General features: G+C 38.8%; 1 protein-coding gene across 1 annotated transcript in view; it reads right to left on the bottom strand.

Annotated features, from left to right (window-relative positions):
* Window positions 1-20,712, bottom strand: part of SLC27A6 (solute carrier family 27 member 6) — a 61,499-nt gene extending 40,787 nt beyond the window's left edge. Inside the window, exons 1-2 of the mRNA XM_059060415.2 lie at window positions 19,441-20,712; window positions 10,146-10,349 (exon numbers count right to left, since the gene is read on the bottom strand). Of these exons, the coding sequence (XP_058916398.1) occupies window positions 10,146-10,349; window positions 19,441-19,966 (730 nt within the window). The 5' untranslated portion in view covers window positions 19,967-20,712. The remainder of the gene's footprint in view (window positions 1-10,145; window positions 10,350-19,440) is intronic.
* Window positions 20,713-21,047: the final 335 nt, after the last annotated feature.

The raw sequence follows: 21,047 nt of genomic DNA, 5'->3' as shown, positions 1-21,047 counted from the left end.
TGACAGCAGACCCAAGAAGATGAAACCTAAGCTGAAGCCTTGAAGAAAGTTGGTTTGGTCCCACAGAACCACAGCAAGGCTCAGAAACTTGATGACCAGGTACCCCCCAGAGTGGAATATCAATATGGAACTATAAAGAGGGAGCTAAATGGGAGTTCTGTTTAAGAAGCAATTCCATCAGAGTCATAGATAAGGGAATCACCCCTTGTTCATCGAGATCTCACAGAATCTCCCAGGTCAAAGACACGTGAATGGTATAAAAACTGACCTCAATCCTTTCCTTACTCAGAGACATTCTAAGTCTGTTCCTGGGTCCATGGATATAATATTTTGGTGAGCTTGGGCAAACAGGACTTCATAGTAGTAAAATGATTAGGAAAGATTCAATATAATCTAAAATGCTCCCTTATAACCTGCCTGAAAGGGCCTATGAGCAAACTCTACTGCCATCATTTAACTTTTCCAAGTCTCATTTCTTTACATCACTTCATAACTTGCACCAACATCTTCATCATTATCAACATTATAAGATTTTTATGTGAGAATCAAGTGATTTTTATGATAATAGGTAACATACTAATATTAATTCTCATGTTCATTACAATTATCATCACTTAATTCAGCTCTGGGTTTTGATTGCAAAACATCAGCTTATATTAGAGAGAGAGAACAAGAGAGATGCTTTTAATAAAAAATGTCAATTAAGTCTCTAACAAGGCTCAACGTGAGACAGGCTGGGAGCTGGCACCTGGGATCCTTTATTGGAGTTGCTTCACCTTGAGTAACAGAATACAAAGAAACTATAAGGGACTAAAAATAACTGCATGCATGCACAGTTGAGGCAATTATGAACAATAAAATACAAAAAGGCCACAAATCAACTGCCATTTCTGAGGTGCCTGGAGCAAAAGCAGGGTACTGCACGTGATCCCTGTACACAGTACCACCAAGGGGGTGGGCAGAACACCTAAGCCACCCTCCAGCCCAACCCACCAATCCACCCCTACCCTAACCCCATTTAAGGAACCAGTCCCTCCTCAGGGAGTGAGTAAGGGCACCTGTTACTTGTTTTCACTTCCTCATGCTGCAGCATGAGTCCAATAAAGCCTAGCATGAATTCCTCATCTGACCTCTTATCAATTTCTATTAAGTAGAACTTAATCAATTTCTATTGATTAAAGAGTCCAAGGGCCCTAGTGAGTAAAAAATGTGATTTTGTTACATTCTTTGATAGCTTTGTATTTATAAAGCATGACATCTACTATATGCCTAATTCTGTATGTTGCTCTGCTCTGATCTCTACAAGACCCCATGTTGCTCAGAACTTTAAGCTAACAGGAGATGCTATCTGTATAACTTTCCCTGTATAAGATCATTCACAATCCAAATTTGGAGGAATGTCAATAAATGCTTTTGATATTTTAAAATGCAAAAAATAAAATAAAATAAAATTACAGCCCCAGATTGCTTCATCCACACTGGTATAAGATCTGATGTGTATTCTCTGGAAAAAGATGAGCCTCTGGAAACACCTGGAAGAAGAGAGGTTGAACAAGCAGGGAGAATAAGAGAAAGTCTGCATCCTTCTCCAGCTCCCTTTTTACACTTGACTAGTTTTCCCTTCAAGATTCTTATCTGAGGAATCTAAAGTGCCCAGAAGTAAAAACTGACAGTCACGAATCTCCCAACAAAATGTCGTGAACAATGAAACTAACCAGCCCACAATCACACTCAATAACCAGCCCACAATCACACTCAATCACACAGAACTTCTAGTTAGGATTTGGTTTGTTTTTGTGTGTGTGTGTTTTGGTGGCTGCATTTTAAATATGCACAGCCAAAGGTCACCAGATATTTGAGGAAATCCTCTAGGGTAAAGAACAGAGACCAACATAAAACAAAAGATAAAAGGATGTCAGAGAAAATAGAGACAAGGTAGAGAGGAGAAATTTTCAAAAAATATTAATATTCTGAGAGGTATGAGACAATGAAGTATCAATAATACAAAAATAACATGCTGGGGAGAGAGAAGATGGTGGAAGAGTAAGACGCGGAGATCACCTTCCTCCCCACAGATACATCACAAATATATCTAACACGAGGAAACAAAAACAAGACCCACATATATGCTGTCTACAAGAGACACACTTCAGACCTAGGGACACATACAGACAGAAAGTGAGGGGATGGAAAAAGATATTCCATGCAAATGGAAATCAGAAGAAAGCTGGAGTAGCAATTCTCATATCAGACAAAATAGAGTTTAAAATAAAGACTATTACAAGAGACAAAGAAAGACACTACATAATGATCAAGGGATCGATCCATGAAGAAGATGTAACAATTGTAAATATTTATGCACCCAACATAGGAGCACCTCAATACATAAGGTAAATACTAACAGCCATAAAAGGGAAAATCGACAGTAACACAATCCTAGTAGGGGACTTTAACACTCCACATTCACCAATGGACAGATCATCCAAAATGAAAATAAATAAGGAAACACAAGTTTTAAATAATACATTAAACAAGATGGACTTAATTGATATTTATAGGGCATTCCATCCCAAAACAACACAATACACATTTTTCACAAGTGCTCATGGAACATTCTCCAGGATAGATCATATCTTGGGTCACAAATCTAGCATTGGTAAATTTAAGAAAATTGAAATCGTATCAAGTATCTTTTCTGACCACAACGCTATGAGACTACATGTCAATTATAGGAAAAGATCTGTAAAAAAATACAAACACATGGAGGCTAAACAATACACTACTTAATAACGAAGTGATCACTGAAGAAATCAAGAGGAAATCAAAAAATACTTAGAAACAAATGACAATGGAGACACGATGACCCAAAACCTATGGGATGCAGCAAAAGCAGTTCTAAGAGGGAAGTTTATAGCAATACAATCCTACCTTAAGAAACAAGAAACATCTCGAAAAAACAACCTAAACTTGCACCTAAAGCAATTACAGAAAGAACAAAAAACCCCCAAATTTAGCAGAAGAAAAGAAATCATAAAGATCAGATCAGAAATAAATGAAAAAGAAATGAAGGAAACAATAGCAAAGATCAATAAAATTAAAAGCTGGTTCTTTGAGAAGATAAACAAAATTGATAAACCATTAGCCAGACTCATCAAGAAAAAAAGGAACTCAAATCAATAGAATTAGAAATGAAAAAGGAGAAGTAACAACGGACACTGCAGAAATACAAAAGATTATGAGAGATTACTACAAGCAACTCTAGGCCAATAAAATGGACAACGTGGAAGAAATGGACAAATTCTTAGAAATGCACAACTTGCTGAGACTGAACCAGGAAGAAATAGAAAATATAAACAGACCAATCACAAGTACTGAAATTGAAACTGTGATTAAAAATCTCCCAACAAACAAAAGCCCAGGACCAGATGGCTTCACAGGCGAATTCTATCAAACATTTAGAGAAGAGCTAACATCTATCCTTCTCAAACTCTTCCAAAAGATAGCAGAGGGAGGAATACTCCCAAACTCATTCTACAAGGCCACCATCACCCTGATACCAAAACCAGACAAAGATGTCACAAAGAAAGAAAACTACAGGCCAATAGCACTGATGAACATAGATGCAAAAATCCTCAACAAAATACTAGCAAACAGAATCCAACAGCACATTAAAAGGATCATACACCATGATCAAGTAGGGTTTATTGCAGGAATGCAAGGATTCTTCAATATACACAAATCAATCAACGTGATACACCATATCAACAAACTGAAGGAGAAAAACCATATGATCATCTCAATAGATGCAGAGAAAGCTTTTGACAAAATTCAACACCCATTTATGATAAAAACCCTGCAGAAGTAGGCATAGAAGGAACTTTCCTCAACATAATAAAGGCCATATATGACAAACCCACAGCCAACATCATCCTCAATGGTGAAAAACTGAAACCATTTCCACTAAGATCAGGAACAAGAAAAGGTTGCCCACTCTCACCACTCTTATTCAACATAGTTTGGGAAGTTCTAGCCACAGCAATCAGAGAAGAAAAAGAAACAAAAGGAATCCAAATTGCAAAAGAAGAAGTAAAGCTGTCACTGTTTGCAGATGACATGATACTATACATAGAGAATCCTAAAGATGCTACCAGAAAACTACTAGAGCTAATCAATAAATTGGGTAAAGTAGCAGGATACAAAATTAATGCACAGAAATCTCTGGTATTCTTATATACTAATGATGAAAAATCTGAGAGTGAAATTAAGAAAACACTCCCATTTACTACTGCAACAAAAAGAATAAAATATCTAGGAATAAACCTACCTAAGGAGACTAAAGACCTGTATGAAAAAAATTATAAGACACTGATGAAAGAAATTAAAGATGATACAAATAGATGGAGAGATAGACCATGTTCTTGGTTTGGAAGAGTCAACATTGTGAAAATGACTCTACTACCCAAAGCAATCTACAGATTCAATGCAATCCCTATCAAGCTACCAGTGGCATTTTTTACAGAACTAGAACAAAAAATTTCACTATTTGTATGGAAACACAAAAGACCCCGAATAGCCAAAGCAATCTTGAGAACGAAAAAGGCTCTCTGACTTCAGACTATACTACAAAGTTACAGTAATCAAGACAGTATGGTACTGGCACAAAAACAGAAATATAGATCAATGGAACAGGATAGAAAGCCCAGAGATAAACCCACACACATATGGTCACCTTATCTTTGATAAAGGAGGCAAGAATATACAGTGGAGAAAAGACAGCCTCTTCAATAAGTGGTGCTGGGAAAACTGGACAGCTACATGTAAAAGTATGAAATTACAACACTGCCTAACACCATACACAAAAATAAACTCAAAATGGGTTAAAGACCTACATGTAAGGCCAGACACTATCAAACTCTTAGAGGAAAACATAGGCAGAACACTCTATGACATAAATCTCAGCAAGATGCTTTTTGACCCACCTCCTAGAGAATTGGAAATCAAAACAAAAATAAACAAATGGGACCTAATGAAACTTAAAAGTTTTGCACAGCAAAGGATACCATAAACAAGACCAAAAGACAACCCTCAGAATGGGAGAAAATAGTTGCAAATGAAGCAACTGATGAAAGATTAATCTCCAAAATTTATAAGCAACTCATGCAGCTCAATAACAAAAAAAACAAACAACCCAATCCAAAAATGGGCAGAAGACCTAAATAGACATTTCTCCAAAGAAGATATACAGATTGCCAACAAACACATGAAAGAATGCTCAACATCATTAATCATTAGAGAAATGCAAATCAAAACTACAATGAGATAGCATCTCACACCAGTCAGAATGGCCATCATCAAAAAATCTAGAAACAATAAATGCTGGAGAGGGTGTGGAGAAAAAGGAACACTCTTGCACTGCTGGTGGGAATGTAAATTGATACAGACACTATGGAGAACAGTATGGAGGTTCCTTAAAAAACTACAAATAGAACCACCATACGACCCAGCAATCCCACTACTGGGCATATACCCTAAGAAAACCATAATTCAAATGGTTCATTGCAGCTCTATTTATGATAGCCAGGACATGGAAGCAACCTAAGTGTCCATCAACAGATGAATGGATAAAGAAGATGTGGCACATATATACAATGGAATATTACTCAGCCATAAAAAAGAAACGAAATTGAGTTATTTGTAGTGAGGTGGATGGACCTGGAGTCTGTCATACAGAGTGAAGTAAGTCAGAAGGAGAAAAACAAATACCGTATGCTAACACATATATATGGAATCTAAAAAAAAAAAACAAATGTCATGAAGAGACTAGGGATAGGATGGGAATAAAACACAGACCTACTAGAGCATGGACTTGAGGATATGGCGGGGGGAGGGTAAGCTGTGACGAAGTGAGAGAGTGGCATGGACATATATACACTGCCAAACGTAGGGTGGATACCTAGTGGGAAGCAGCCGCATGGCACAGGGAGATCAGCTAGGTGGTTTGTGACCACCTAGAGGGGTGGGATAGGGAGGGTGGGAGGGAGGGAGACGCAAGCAGAAAGAGATATGGGAACATATGTATACATATAACTGATTCATTTTGTAGTAAAGCAGAAACTAACACACCACTGTAAAGCAATTATACTCCAATAAAGATGTTCAAAAAAAATTCTGATGAAGGAAAAACAATGGACTATATCCACTATAGTTTGTAGAGATGGTGATATTCATGTTTTCTAAGAGATAATAAGACTTAAACCTATGTTATAGTTTCATTTTAAATAAAATATATAATTTAATAATTAAAAATGAATTAGAGAACAACAACAACAAAAAATAACATGCTACAAAATAAGAAATATTAAGAGAACACAAGGGCTAAAAGATAAATCTCTCAAAAAGTAAATCAAGGGGTCCCATCAGTGAAAAACAGATTTTTTTTCTGGCTTGACTGCTGAAAGCTAAATTTTAGAAAGTCATCTCTTGTCAAAAGGTTTACATCTTCCCATCTTGATTTTAAAAGCATGTCAAACAATCCACATCAGATGCCATAAATGTGAACTGCAAGAGGAAACAGTACAATCTTAGTGAATGGGAATTGGAATGAAAAGGGTTTGCTGTCGTCCTTCCTAGAATGCTCTAAAATGTCAAGGCAGTTGCTTGTGTTTAAATGTGAACAAATAAAAATTTATTGTTTTGCACTTTTAAAAAAGTATATCAAAAGGTAAGAGAAGGAAAATAGGATATAAAAGATTAGAAAACAAATAACTCAGTGCAAGCAAGCCAATCTTTAAAAAGTTAGAGTTCCAAAGATAAAAGAACGAACAAGCAAACAAATATAATAGGAGGGAATGGGCAGAAAGAATAGAAATAAAGAAGGAAAAAGAAGAATATGTAGACACCTTTAAAAAAATTTTCAAGTACTACACTTGCAAGACATGAATTTCTAGATTTAAAAGGCTTACAAATTCACCAGCAAAATTTGTAAGTAAGACTGGTTCCAGTACAAATAATCATATCATAGCCTACTGAAGGCTAATAATAAAAGAGTCTAAAAATCCAAAAAAAGAAAGAAAGAAAAACAATACCAGGTTGAAAGTAAAGGATTAGAAATCAGAAAGAAAAAGACTTCTCAATAGGTGGGCTGGAAGACAGAATATAAAAAAGCAATGCCTTCAAACCCCTGCATCAATATCATTTCTAATCTAGAATTCTATACAAACAAGTGTAAGGGTAGAAAAAGACACTTTCAGGCATATAAGGACTTAAAACGTACCTGCTAAATACTCTTTTTATCAAGCAGCTAATGAAAGCAGTGCAGTGATAAAATGAAAAGCAAACTAAGGAAATGAATTTAGAATCTAAGAATCAGGGCATCAGAAAAAAAGAAAAGAGTTGAAGGGAATTCTCAGGGTGATGGTGAGGAATGAACCCAGGACAGTAAGAGAGTGACATGTCAAGACTGGAATCATAGGGAGGGAAACTCTGGGAAAGATGCAGCCAAGAACATGGGCTTAACAAAATACAGACTAGCTTTTCAATATCTAAAGGTGAGTTACGTTTTGATAAAGGGATGGGTACGAACCATTTATAGGTGTATAGAAAACTAAGCAAGCAAACAAAAACAAATGATTAATCCAAGGTTGGGGAGAGTTTTACATGAAAGGAAATAAATATAATTTTGTTATAATATAGAGCTCAGCAAGAAATAGTATTTACTAAGTTATGATACTGATACCAATCAAACAAAAATTTATGATGAAACAATATTAGGGTGATATTGGGGAGAGAAAGTATCTGCACCAGAGAGAAAGAAATGAGTGGAGGGAGAGTGGTAAAGAAAGAAGGTAAAATCCTCATCTTCCATTGTGGAAAAGCAGTACATACTTTTTAGTAGGTACCTATTAAGTACAGTAAAATACTATTAATAAATCTATTTAGATAAATGGAGGTGATTACAGAAGGAAAGATCTAAAAATACTGAATGTAATTGCTTTCGGGATGGAGAAATAGAGGGGTAAGCAGGGTACTTTTCTCTAAAATTTTTTAAACTATTGGAATTTTTCATCTCTGTGCTATATAACTTTAATACAAATAAATATCAAACAGAAAAAATTAATAGCGCTTTTGCTTTCAGCCTGTGGTGCAAATGTATCAAACACTCTGGTTTTAATCTTCAAGAACAAAAGATGTTAACAGTCTGTTCCACACTATTCTCTTTCGGGGTGGGGAGTGGTGAAGATTGTTTTGAAGACCAGAGTCACTTTCTATTTTTACAAGAAAACATCATAAAGACAAACTGGTCAAGTACCTTCCGTTGGAAGTTTTCAAAGCATATAATTTCCAAAATTTTATTGTCTCTTTCAAAGTCCAAAGTCAGTCTGAATTTATGCTGGCAACTTGATACATAATAGCATTTCCTAGTACATTTATCAGAGCTGTTGCAAACAAAGTCAAAAAGAAAACCATAGTCTACTCTCCAGTATAGAGATCATTGTTAGCCTCCAAATAGGAAAAAGAGAAAGAAAAAAGAAAATTTTACCAATGCAATTGTAGTTTTGCTTACAATACTACCTGTGCATAAGAAATTAGTACCAATATTTTTAATATGCCTCTAATTCAAACTCCCAGTCATCTTCAAATTAATTACAAAAGCTTAGACTACCAAAAATATCATTCAATTTTTCTTAAGAATCCATTAAGTTTAACATTTCTTTTGAATTCTCAGGTAGTTTCATATTCTTTGTGTGTGTGTTGTTGTTTACCTAAAAAAAGGAAAGTTTAGTTACTTGATTCTATTTTGTATCCTTCCTCAAACCTGCAATGCCTTCAAGATTTCCTGTTTCTCACATGTTCCAATCAACTTACGGAAAACGAGGAGAGCCAGCTACAGGTGCTTAAATTGCAGCTATACTTGGATTGTGCTTAGAATTTAACATTTTATACAAGAATAAAGAAAACTGTTTTAAAGTAGACTAATAGATTTTTTAATCCAGCAGAATAATTAGAAACTTTTTTTTTTTTTTTCTTTTTTTTTTTTTTTTTTTTTGCGGTACGCAGGCCTCTCACTCTTGTGGCCTCTCCCTTTGTGGAGCACAGGCTCCGGACACACAGGCTCAGCGGCCATGGCTCACGGGCCCAGCCGCTCCGCGGCATGTGGGATCTTCCCGGACCGGGGCACAAACCCGCGTCCCCTGCATCGGCAGGCAGATTCTCAACCACTGCACCACCAGGGAAGCCCTAGAAACTATTTAAACTAATCTTTTCATTTTATACATTAGGCATCTAAGGGAAGCTAGCAAAGATCCTGCCAAAGAAGCTGGCCAAATTCCACACTCTGAGCAACCGGGTTGGGTCAAGTCTTCACACATTCCTGTGCCATTTGTACTACCAAACTTGAAGAAAATCTTTCCACATGAGACAATGGTCAAGTGAACATGGTGACTTGTCAAGGTAAAGTTAAAGCAATTACCTTTTTCATCCAAGTTTGGGAGTTCAAAGATCTAAGAACCCCAGGTCTTCTTGGATGCATGCTTTCTGAGATGTCTGGTGACTATGAAACCGAGCCCCCCTAAAACCAAGTTCTCTTACCAACTTATGATTAATCTCTCTATATCCAAAGCTTTGTTCCTTTTCTTGTCCCCTCTGACCTCAATTCTGGGCTAAGTGAACAATAATCAACCAGAGTCAGATGACTAAAATTGCTCTTGCGGATAACATTGTTAACTACTAAAGTAGCTATTATAGATATCATTAATGTGTAAACTCAGGTTGTTTCTCCAGGGCGAGATGAGCTCACAAACCCTCAAGCCATGGACCACCTGGTCAGAGGGTTGTAAACCAGAGACAGCCTGATTCCCCGAAACTGTCACAGAAATGTCACAAGCTGATGATTAACCCTAGCTTTTGTTCTTCCCCTTTAAGAAACCCCTAACTCAAAGATCAAGTTGGAGTGGATCTGAGGCTGGGTGCCCTGCAATAAATCCTTACTGGGCTGCAGACTCCCACTGTCAGAGTTTGGCTTTCTGTGTCAAGGGCACATGAGTTCTTTGCTCACTTACAACTACACATAACAGAGATTTGCCTGAAACTGCTGTTTTGCACATACGCTGCATTCTTCTTAAGTTTCAAGAACAAATGGATCTTACCTGTTGTTCCAGAAGTGAAAATATAAAGATAAGGAGTCTTGAGGTTTGAGGCAACATGGTGGCTGTGTGGCACCTGACTGTCAGATGCTGTGCTCAGTTTTTCTTTGAGTGAAATTATGCCTTGTGGAACAGACTCTTTCATTGCCCAAACACTGATATTTCCTGGGAGGCTCGGAAGGATCTCTTCTATAGTTCCAAGCAAATCTGAAAGCCAAAGGATTAGGAATAAGTAAATAAGACATAAATCTCAGAGCACTCACCTTGTGTGTTCTTTTGCATGTTGGAACAGGGATGATATGTAAATACAACGCTTACTTCCTTTTCATGTTGGGTAAGTAACATCCCAGCCATTTTATGAGTATGTTTCAACATGCCCAACAGAAAGGAAAATCTAGTTATTACCTGATTTAATCAATGCAAATAGCCCAATTCAAATTGAACTTTGGAGATTCCATTATCCAGATTGTGGTTTTTTCCCAATTTTTAAATAAAACTCTATTTTCGTACTCTGCTTTAACTTTAAATTCAGGACACTGCACTAAACATTCTCCTTGAAATACAACTCAGTAGCTCATTATTCCAAAAAGCCATCTGTCTGTCACTGTTTAGTTCTACTATAATGTAATGATCCAGGAGAAACACCTGACTGGATTCACAAGATTCACAAGATTATGGCTTAGAGACCATTTCAGAGTGAAAAGTTAAATGAGGAGATTCAGAGATGCTCTTTTCTCTGGATTAGAATTAAAGGTAAAAGGGCTTTGAAAGCAAAAGGAGAAAAAGAACACCTTTCAGAAAAGGCAGTAGGATCCACGGTGCACAGCAGGCTATGACAATGGCCAGTGAGAGCGGGCTGGTGAAAGCAGAGCCTGTGTCAGCAGCAGTGGGGTCCAAGGCCTGGCTAGAACCAATGTCAAGCAAAATAGAAGGCAGAGGAGTAGAGAAGCCAGAAACATGGGTGTCTTCAGGCCTGAAGAGCTTAGGGGTCCTCACAAGATCAAGGGTCTGGGTTGAAATTCAGACTGGAGAAAGGAAAAGGGACACTTCTCTCAAGGAAGCATCTACTGTACACATTAACAAACGAGCAACTGTGGAAGGGAGACTGTGTTGAGTCACTCTGGGAGATTGAATTAGACCTTCTTAATTTGATCTTTAATGTGAGAAACTGTCACCTGTCCAGGAGGAGGGTAGTGGTAGAGAAGGAGGGAGATGGAAAGTGGGTACAGGTCCTGGAGAAGGAAATATTCAGCATGAAGGTATCTAGCACTCTATGGGGTACAAAAGAAGCAGAGCATTGGCATTCCTTGGATGAGGTGGACGTAAGCGAGGCATCATTTTTTTTTTCCAGAGTAGAGAGACAAACAGTTATTTATATTCTTTAAATTCTTTTAAAATGTAACACTCCTTTCCTTTAACATGGATCTTTAGCAGTGAAGATCCACTTTCATGTTCTACATGGGTGCTCCAGTTTTATTTTCATATTATAATACATCATACTTTTCTAAGATAAAAGCGATTTCTGAGTGCTATATTATTTATCTTAAAATCTACATTAACATCCACGGGGATATTAAGCAGTAGCCTTTTAGAGTTAATGTAAGGAATGCCAAAGATTACCAGCAACCACAAGAAGCTAGGAAGAGGCGAGGAAAGATTCTTTCTTCGACCTTTCAGAGGGAGCATGGCCCTGCGGATACTTTGATTTTGTACTTTTAGCCCCCAAATCTGTGAGGGGATGAATTTCTGTCATTTTAAGCTACCCAGTTTGTGTTACTTTATTACACCAGCCCTAGGAAACTAATTCAACCAAGGTCACAAGTCTGTGGACAGAACTGTTAGTCTAACCTAACTCTAAAATCTATACATTACCTCATTAAGAAATCAATGATAAAAAATATTATTAAATGTAAAATATACCCTGGTCAGAATAAGGTCCATGTAAATATAAACCTGTCCATCTAAATAATTACATTTTAAAATACTTTTTAAACAAAAAATAAAAAATAATCACCAGATATATTCTATTTTGAAGCTGAATTCAGAGTGCTGCATTAAACATCTTCCCGGAAATGTAAATCACTGTCTCGTTATTTCAAAAAGCAATCTGTCAGCCCTGACTTAGTTCTACTATAATACAAAACATTTGAAAAAAAACTGATGATTTATCTCCTCAAAATCTATAACCCAAATTGTTCACAAAGAAGCAGCAAGAGAAATAACATCAAATAGGACTAGGAAATTCACAATAAAACCTGCAAGAAAACTGAAAACACAGAAAAATGATAAGGATTTGAAATATCAGGGTTGGGGAGGCAAACTGGGGCTTGAAATTTTTGAGTTAATTTTTATTTATTTAACAAATTCAAAAAAAAAAAAAACCAGATGGTGCAACAGATGATCCTGAATCAAAAACAAAATGAAGGGCTTCCCTGGTGGTGCAGTGGTTGGGAGTCCGCCTGCCGATGCAGGGGACACGGGTTCGTGCCCTGATCCGGGAAGATCCCACATGCCGCAGAGTGGCTGGGCCCGTGAGCCATGGCCGCTGAGCCTGCGCGTCTGGAGCCTGTGCTCCGCAACGGGAGAGGCCACAAGAGGCCTGCGTACCGCAAAAAGAAAAAAGAGGTAAATTATAATCTCTGCTTACAATCCTTTAGTACTTTTTGTACAAATTAATTTCTTGTTTCTACATCATTATTTTGCCTCTTATTCACATTTCTAAGACTATGAAATCAATGAGTAAAAATGTAATATATTCCTCTAATATGCCATTAGTGTGAATCATGTTATTCATTCTGCATTAAAAACTTTTTTTTTTTAAATTGAGGTATAGTTGATTTACAATGTTGTGTTAGTTTCTGGTATAGAGAAGCGATTCAGTTATACATACCTATATATTCTTTTTCATTATAGGTAATTATAAGACATTTAATGTAGTTTCCTGTGCTATACAGTAGGACCTTGTTTAGCTATTTTATATATAGTAGTGTGTATCTGCTAATCCCAAACTCCGAATATATCCCTCCCCCCTTTCCCCTTTGGTAACCATAAGTTTGTTTTCTATGTCTGTGAGTCTGTTTCTGTTTTGTAAATAAGTCCATTTGTATCATTTTTTTAGATTCCACATATAAGTAATATCAGATGATGTTTGTGTTTCTCTGACTTACAAAAATTATTTTTAAATTATCTTATTCTACATAAAACAAACTAATAGTTATCTCAAAGGTATTGCTTGAGCTCTTAAAACACTGGCAAACATTTAACTTTAAACTTTTATGTGTTAATACAACTAATATGAAATTCATCTGCACAGGGTTAACTTGAGCTTTCCCTAATGCAAAGTAATATTCACACAGAAACCAAAGTGAAGTAGGTCTCATCACATGCTCATAACTACCATCCTACTGCTTAACAGCAGCTCAACAGGTTTCTCAAAGAGCACATGGGTAGGCTATGGTGTCTAAGAAAATTGATGCTTAAGTAAGCAATGTCCTAAAGCAACGTATATCATGATGTAGATAACAATACTTCTTATCAGGCCAGAAACTAATTTCATCATCAATAATGTGCCAGCTATTTTTACAAATATTAGTTTATTGATAATCATAACCCCAGGAAATACACTGGAGCATAAGCCTTTCAACTGTGATAACATCTTCTCCCCTGAAGCACCTTTATTAACTGCCCTGAATGAGCACACAAGTTTGTAAATGGGTTTATGGGGTTTTACTTTCAGCTGTCCCCACATCTTTTGGGGAGTAGACAGTGTATTTATTATTGGCAAAATTGTGCAAGAAAATAAAAAGTAGAATACTTCATGTGACATTATTTCCAACACATCTCCTATTACCAGTAAATAATTATTACTCAGATATGTGTTTCTCCCATTCAGCCTTGCCACTTCTCTGAGGAGGCACAATCCCTCTTTAAGTTGTTTTTGCTCCTGTCAGTATTCAAGCACCATTCCCTTACAGTAAACACATGTTCAACATATACCGTACATAAGAATCCCAGGGTCATTATCCTCATGATCAGTGAAGAAAATAACACATGCTTAGAACACTACCTTTTCCAACTAGTAAACCAGGAAGCCACTTAAACTTCCAATCAAAATCAGTTATTTTCTTTTGGAATGGAGGTAATCCTTGACAGAGCTGAGTCTAAAACGGGAAAAAAAAATTGCAAAATAGCCATTCATTCTACTACACATAAAAATTAAAATAGATATGTGAGGCTATCATAGTACGTGGATAAAATACTACAGGTTCACATGAGCCATGTCTTACCTATCTGAATATGTATTACTTTCTATAGGACTTTCTACAGAATTTAAAGGGTCTTATTGTTCCTCTACCTCTTCCTTTCCATCTTTGAAAAGAAGAAGCCTTTATGGTTGAAAGTCATTTGGACAATTACAATGGCTTGATTGTTAACTGGAATATCTGCCCTGCACAGTGTGAATGCAATAGACCATAAAAACGAACAGGGCAATGCTGCATGCATTACTGTAAGTTTAGAGAGATGACATAGGATTGTACTTCTTGTGAATAGAAACACAAAACCCTTCTGAGAATGTGGAGACACAAAATAGTACTGAATATAAAGTAAAAAGGTTCTGGATAATATCAATATATATTTTTTAGTTATCCACTTATAATGATTTAATATGTGATATATTGAGAAAGGAGAGAGTGCAAAATACACACATGCAAGTAAATCTGAAATTCTGTGGATGTTTAGTCTAAATACTAAAGACTAAAAAGTCTAAAATGCTGACTTTTGGGAAGTCATGATTCTAACATTTAGCAACATTGATATAAAATAACACAACCAGAAATTCCATTGATATATCTACTGCCAAAATCAGCTACCAAAAGAACAGCAGACAGACAAGTCATGGGCAAAAACAGGCAAGTAAGTAAACAGTTAGTGAATGCCCATATGTATCTTACAGTTTTTCATTAGGTCGTTCAATCAACTATTCATTCATCCAGGCAATAAATATTTATTGAGCATCTCCTTTACACTAAGTTCTGAGAATTTAGCAGCAAACAAAACAAACTTCCTTCTCTAAGAGCTTACATCTGAGTTCTTGGCCTATTCCTCAGAGCCACACAAATATCTATACGTGAATTGGCAAACAGATCTTTACCATTCCACTGAGCCACTGCGATAGCCACAGCATACAGGGACTGAGGCAAGAGGACTGGTGGGAAGAGTGCTGAAACAAAGTAGACGAATGGATGGAAAAGGACAGAGAGAGAAGGAAAAGGAGCAGGGCAGAGGGGAGGGGTAGAAAGTGAAGGGAAGAGGAAAGGAAAAGATGGAGATGAGGGAATAAGCAGGAGTAGAAATGAGGACAAAGACAAAGGTATACCCAACAGGTTTTGTGATTTAGCATCAGAAAATCCAGGCTCCAGTTCCCACACTGCCTCTCCTAGAAGTAGGCGCTTGACAAGATTACTTGCCCACTCCCAGGCATGCTTCCCTCATCTTTAAAACCAGGCTATGGCTGTGGTGAGGATGACATAAGATAATGTGTCTAAACACCGCTTGTTATTTACACAGTACTTTAAAAATGGAAGAGATTATTATTTATTATTATCATTATTCTTATCGCTAAATATGTCAAAGGATATAATTACACAAAGTTTTAAAAGCTATATACAAACATCTCAACATTTTTCTGTTCTTCCAAGTAAAGAGAAGGGCATATCTAGGTGGATGATAATCTTGGCAGCAGGCACTATTTGCAATATCAGAGTTGAAATATTGGGGGGGAAGAACTAGGTTTAATACAAGACTATTTAATTTTCAGTAAATGCTGAAATTTTCTAGGGAAAGTTGGGATGGTCACCTCACACATCTTCTAAACGAAACTATACAGATATAAAGCTGTTTTGCAACTATTTTTGAATCTTCAGAATGAGAAATAGGAATAATAGTTTTATAAAAATTTAAATTTTTTTCTAGTTATCTGTGCATGAAAAACCTGATGTCTTAATATTGGCAACTTTAGTTTTACTATTTTTATATAACTGGAATGCAATTTTTTTCATGGTTATATCAAAAGGGGATTAACAGTTCCAGAAACCATTGGGCTATAGTGTTTAATACAGCAGAGTCTTACATCAGATACCAGGTTTTGAGCCTGCTCTGTACCTACTAAGCTGTGTCACCCTAGACACCCTAGATGAATTTCTTTCCCTTTCAGTTTCCAAAATATAGCTCCGTACCTGCCTCTCAGAATCACTGGGAGTACCTTTTACACAGTCAGCCTTGAGTAAATGGCAACATTCATATTTCTGTTAATGACAATTAGAGCAAGAATAACATTTATTTCCCTGGTGGCTTAGTTGATTCAGACAGAACTATCAGACACCTGCCATGATTAAAATGTCACCTATCACCATGGACCACCATGGACAATATCTGGCCTGCTTATGAAACCTGTTTGACACTTTTTATATAGTTTATGAAAAATAACATTTTGCTAAAACATAGCAAAGTGAAACGTTAAAGGTCCTATCCCAGACAGTCCGACTTACTAGTCTTTCTTACAGCTAACACCAAATTAGAATGTAGCAGCAAAATCCAAATGAGATCCCTTAGTAAAAGCCCCCAATGACTCTAGAATGATAATAGCAATTATGTTAATTCACCAAGGATTTACTTTGTACATACTAGGCACTCAGCTAGTCACTTTACAAAAGCTGTCATTTAATCCTCAGAATTACACTGTGAAGGAGATGGTATTATCACCATTTTACAGCTGAGTAAAGTGAGACTCAGGGCAGCTGATAATCTTATCTTCAATCACACAGCTAAGAAGTGGCAGATCATAAGTGAAACCTGGGACTGTCTGGCTTATCTTGATCTAAACCACTTGACTGGTCTTTCCACCGCCATACACTGTCCCTGGGGATATAATGATTTCATAGTACATCTCCATTAGAAACATCCAATGAGAATTTAAGACCTCTGAAATGGAAAGTTCTAAAAGCTGTATGTATAAATTGTTCATGGATTAGACTCAGGATGCCAAGAATACAGTTTTCAGGGTAAGAGCTTCAAATACAAAAATGTGACCGTGATCTAAGCCATGCTGTCTTACAAAACTAGTAATTAATAAAAATAGAACTGTCCTATCTTTGAAAAACATAAGCAATTTATGTATTTTGGAGGTATGCTAAAAAGAACTGTTTGTAGGATTTAAGGTTGATTTCTCCAGGTACCTACTTACTGAGCAAAGCAATTAAATCTTTTTGGCTTAAAATTCCAAAAAAACCTGACTGGTAGTGGTAAAAATAAAAACAAGGAAATTATGCAATTAGTTATTGGCAAGCAAAGCAAAAACTGGCACAAGTAAAACTGCAAAACTAATTGGTCCTAATTAGGCAAGAACTTGGTCTAGAGCAAAGCTTGAAAACTCTGTTTTGAGAGGTAACCAGCCCTATGCACTTCAAGAGGAGTCCCTCAGGAGACAGGATATGGGACGTTTCTCAGGTTGGCCTCAACATCATGGCCACAGAAATCTTTTCAGAGATATCGTGGCCCTTCTAGTTTGCTCTTCTAAAGGGACTTCATGGCTTTACTAATTTTTTGCACTACTTAAGGGTTAAATTTGCTCCAGAAACTGCAATCTAAATTAGAATGAGCAACTAAAATATCAGAATATATCCATAGATGAACTGTGATAGTTTTCCCTGCTGCATGCATATTATCACTGCCCCTGCACTAGAGGTAAATATTGTTTCACCACATTATCAAAATTCTGTGTGACTCCTTTATCCTACTTATTGCTACAGTTCAGAGAAATTTTATCATACTAGTTAACTTCTTTCCAAGGTGAAAAGGAGCTGAATTTCAATCTTGGAGGATATTACTGTTGAATGGGAAAAAAAATGAACAAAAATACACATTAGAGGCCTTCTGGCTTCTCCACTCCTATAACATAAGATAAAATCCGTGCTTAAGAGTAATAAGGGATAGATTGGGAGTTTGGGATTGACATGTACACACTGCTATATTTAAAATAAAATGCCTTTCTATGAAAAAAAAATCATCATAAAATAAAAAGAGTAAACATTTTTGCTATTTCATCAGGTCACAAACTGAGCTGGAAGGGCAACTGGAACAAACAAAAGCGAAAGCCTTGAATAACTAACCTTTCTACTATACACTGCCTAATTCATTTTCGCGTGATGTGCAATTATTATATAATAAAGGTTACATGGAAAGTACTGTATTTTAGACATCACCGGTGTATAAATGTAGATTTTTCCCCCCATACTTCTCTGTGAATCTAAAAATCCTATATGTGGTGTCAGTATACATCTATTAACCTAAAATACTTAATTATTTTCACTAAGGTCCTTGCCATGATCCTCCTCATCCTCCACCTTCCTTCCCCCATGCAAGAAGCATAAGCATAAACCACTTAGATTATACCAAAGCATCAGTTTTCATACTGCACTTCCACTTTGTTATGCAACCCATCTTACTAGGTTCTTCATTAGTCAGGCACTCAACCAAAGACTTTTCTTTGTAGTTCACTGTCAGTACATGTATGCAAAGCCTAAATCGAAGGGGAGCAGGAAGAGGTTAGCACTTACTGAAATAAAGAAAATGATGCACAGGTTGGTGTGGGAGAAGGGAGAGAAAGAGGCTGAGAGTCTGCCAAGAGCCTGCCACTGGCTGGGTGGTGGGAGTCCAACCTTGCCAGGCAAATCCTAGCTTGCAGGCAGTGCAGAATAAGAGCAAACATGAAGACTGGCATTCATATGCACTTGTGATTAAACATGTTTCTTCTGCAAAGGCAGTCAACCCTGATAATGTTACTATTTGAGGCAGTAGCTATTCCACAATGAAATCAGGATCACTTTCCTCCTCGTCAAATAATTTGCCAGATCTGACAAAATTTAGAACTTACCAAGCTCTATATCTCTGCGTTCTTGCACTCACTGAAGGTATCAAGAAAGGTAAAATGCGTGCCCCTACCCCTACCCCTATCCCCCGCCCCCCGCCTTCGCTAAAATAATAAGCAGCAGAGATTTCAGAAGTCTTCAAAAGCTGTCCTAATAATTAGTCATTTACAACAGAGTAAGTGATTGAAGTGGGAGAGGGGGAATTAAACCACTAGCCATAGAATTATAAAACTATTTTGTACCCTTAACATGCACACTTCATCACACACCCAGAATATCAGTTGTGAATTGGTTCTAACAAAAAAATGAGGGGCCAGGGGTAAGAGGCAGGGTTGCCATTCTGCACAAGCGGACCACACCCCATACTCTACCTGCACCCACCACGAGGGCCCTGGGCTCACAGCTGCGGATGCAATGCAGGAGGGAGACGGAGCGAATGTTGGAGTTGAGGAAGGCCACCACGCAGCCCAGCTTGGCCAGGCCGAACCACACGTGAATGAAATCGGGCTCATTGCTCATCAGCAGAGCCACGGTATCGCCCCTTTTCAGCGTGGAATGGTTCAGGAAGACATGGGCCACTCTACTACTCCTCTTGTCCACATCCTGATAGGTGTAGATGTCTCCCTCATAGATGATGAAAGGTTTCTGAGGCTGCTTCTTGACATGCATCAGGAATTTATCCAGGACAGTGACCAGCTCCCCTTTCAGTCTGTACATCTCCATCCGAAATCCACAGCGTACCACCTTCAGCAGGTACCAGAAGTCGGCCCAGAAGTAGGGGTACAGGAGTTTCTGCATGAAGCTCAGTAAGACCATTCCAGCCCCTAGTCCTGTTAGCCATGACAGGAGCATGGGGGCCACAGGGCCAGAAGGCAGCTCTGATCCAGGCCCTGCCATCGTCCTCTTCTAGGTGCACCTCTCCTCGGAGACAACTGGTCCGCAATGTGCAAGGCTAGCACCTGCAGCTTGTCCCAACCTTTCCAGGAAGAAGGGAATCTTGCGAAACAGAATCAGAAGTTTGCACAGAAGTCGCCCCAAGGAGTGCCGGGGATCAGGCGTGGGACACCTGGTGGATGAGCAGACAGCCCATGAGATAAGCTCAGGGCCTCGGGATCTACGAATCGAGCACAGCCCCCTCGCCTCCGAACCCCGACGGTGGCCCGCGCCCTGCGGCTTTCTCAGGCGCCTGGCAGTCCTCCTCGGGTTGGTTGGGTCAGTCCCCAGTGCCTTCTAAGCCCCTGAGCAAAGCCCACCACAGTCAGGGGCAGATGCCCTCCTCGTCAAGGTAGTCTTTCCGGTGCCTGCAACTTGGAGGCTGAATTCGAGCTGAGAGAAGCTGGGGTGGCGACTGCTTAGAAACGCACCGGCTTCCCGCCTTGATCCACCAGAAACCGCACAGGGTGACGGGGCCACGCCTCCATCCCGGGTGTCCCAGCTCTCGTGGGATCCGGGTCCCGCAGCGCCGCCCCGCGCCGCAGCCGCAGCCCAGCGCCCGGGAGCTCCCCTCGGGCACGTCGGGTCCCCGCGGGGCTCCCAGGTGACCGCCGCGCCCGCTGGAAGAGTTGCCTTCTACGTCGGCCGCGACTCCCCTCCGTGGGTTCTTGAGCCAATGTAGCTTTCCTCCGAGCCACGGCGGAGATGTTGCCCGCCTCCCGCCCGCCTCCAGGCTCCCAGCCAACCCCTGCTCAGACCGCGGCCGCTGGAGCGGCTCTGGCCCCCTCGCCGGCTCCTCCCTTGGCGCACGTCACGTCCAACCCCCCGGCGAGTGTGCTGCGACCGGAGTCCCAGGAGGGAAAGCCGCTTGGCATGGGGTCGAGGGGAACCAGGCTGCTGGAACAGGGTCGGGGAGTTCATTCATTCAATAAATAGTCAATACAAAACTAGAGGCTAGAGAGGCGAGGGGAAGAATTAAAGAAAAAACCCCAAAGCTGCCGTAGGGGGCAGGGGGGAGGCAGGGAACAGGGAGACAGGCAACAAC

The sequence above is a fragment of the Kogia breviceps genome, chromosome 4, assembly GCF_026419965.1.
Source record: "Kogia breviceps isolate mKogBre1 chromosome 4, mKogBre1 haplotype 1, whole genome shotgun sequence".
Taxonomy (NCBI): Eukaryota; Metazoa; Chordata; class Mammalia; order Artiodactyla; family Physeteridae; genus Kogia; species Kogia breviceps.
The sequence above is the reverse complement of the archived record's forward strand: the minus strand, read 5'-3'. Positions and strand labels throughout refer to the sequence as shown.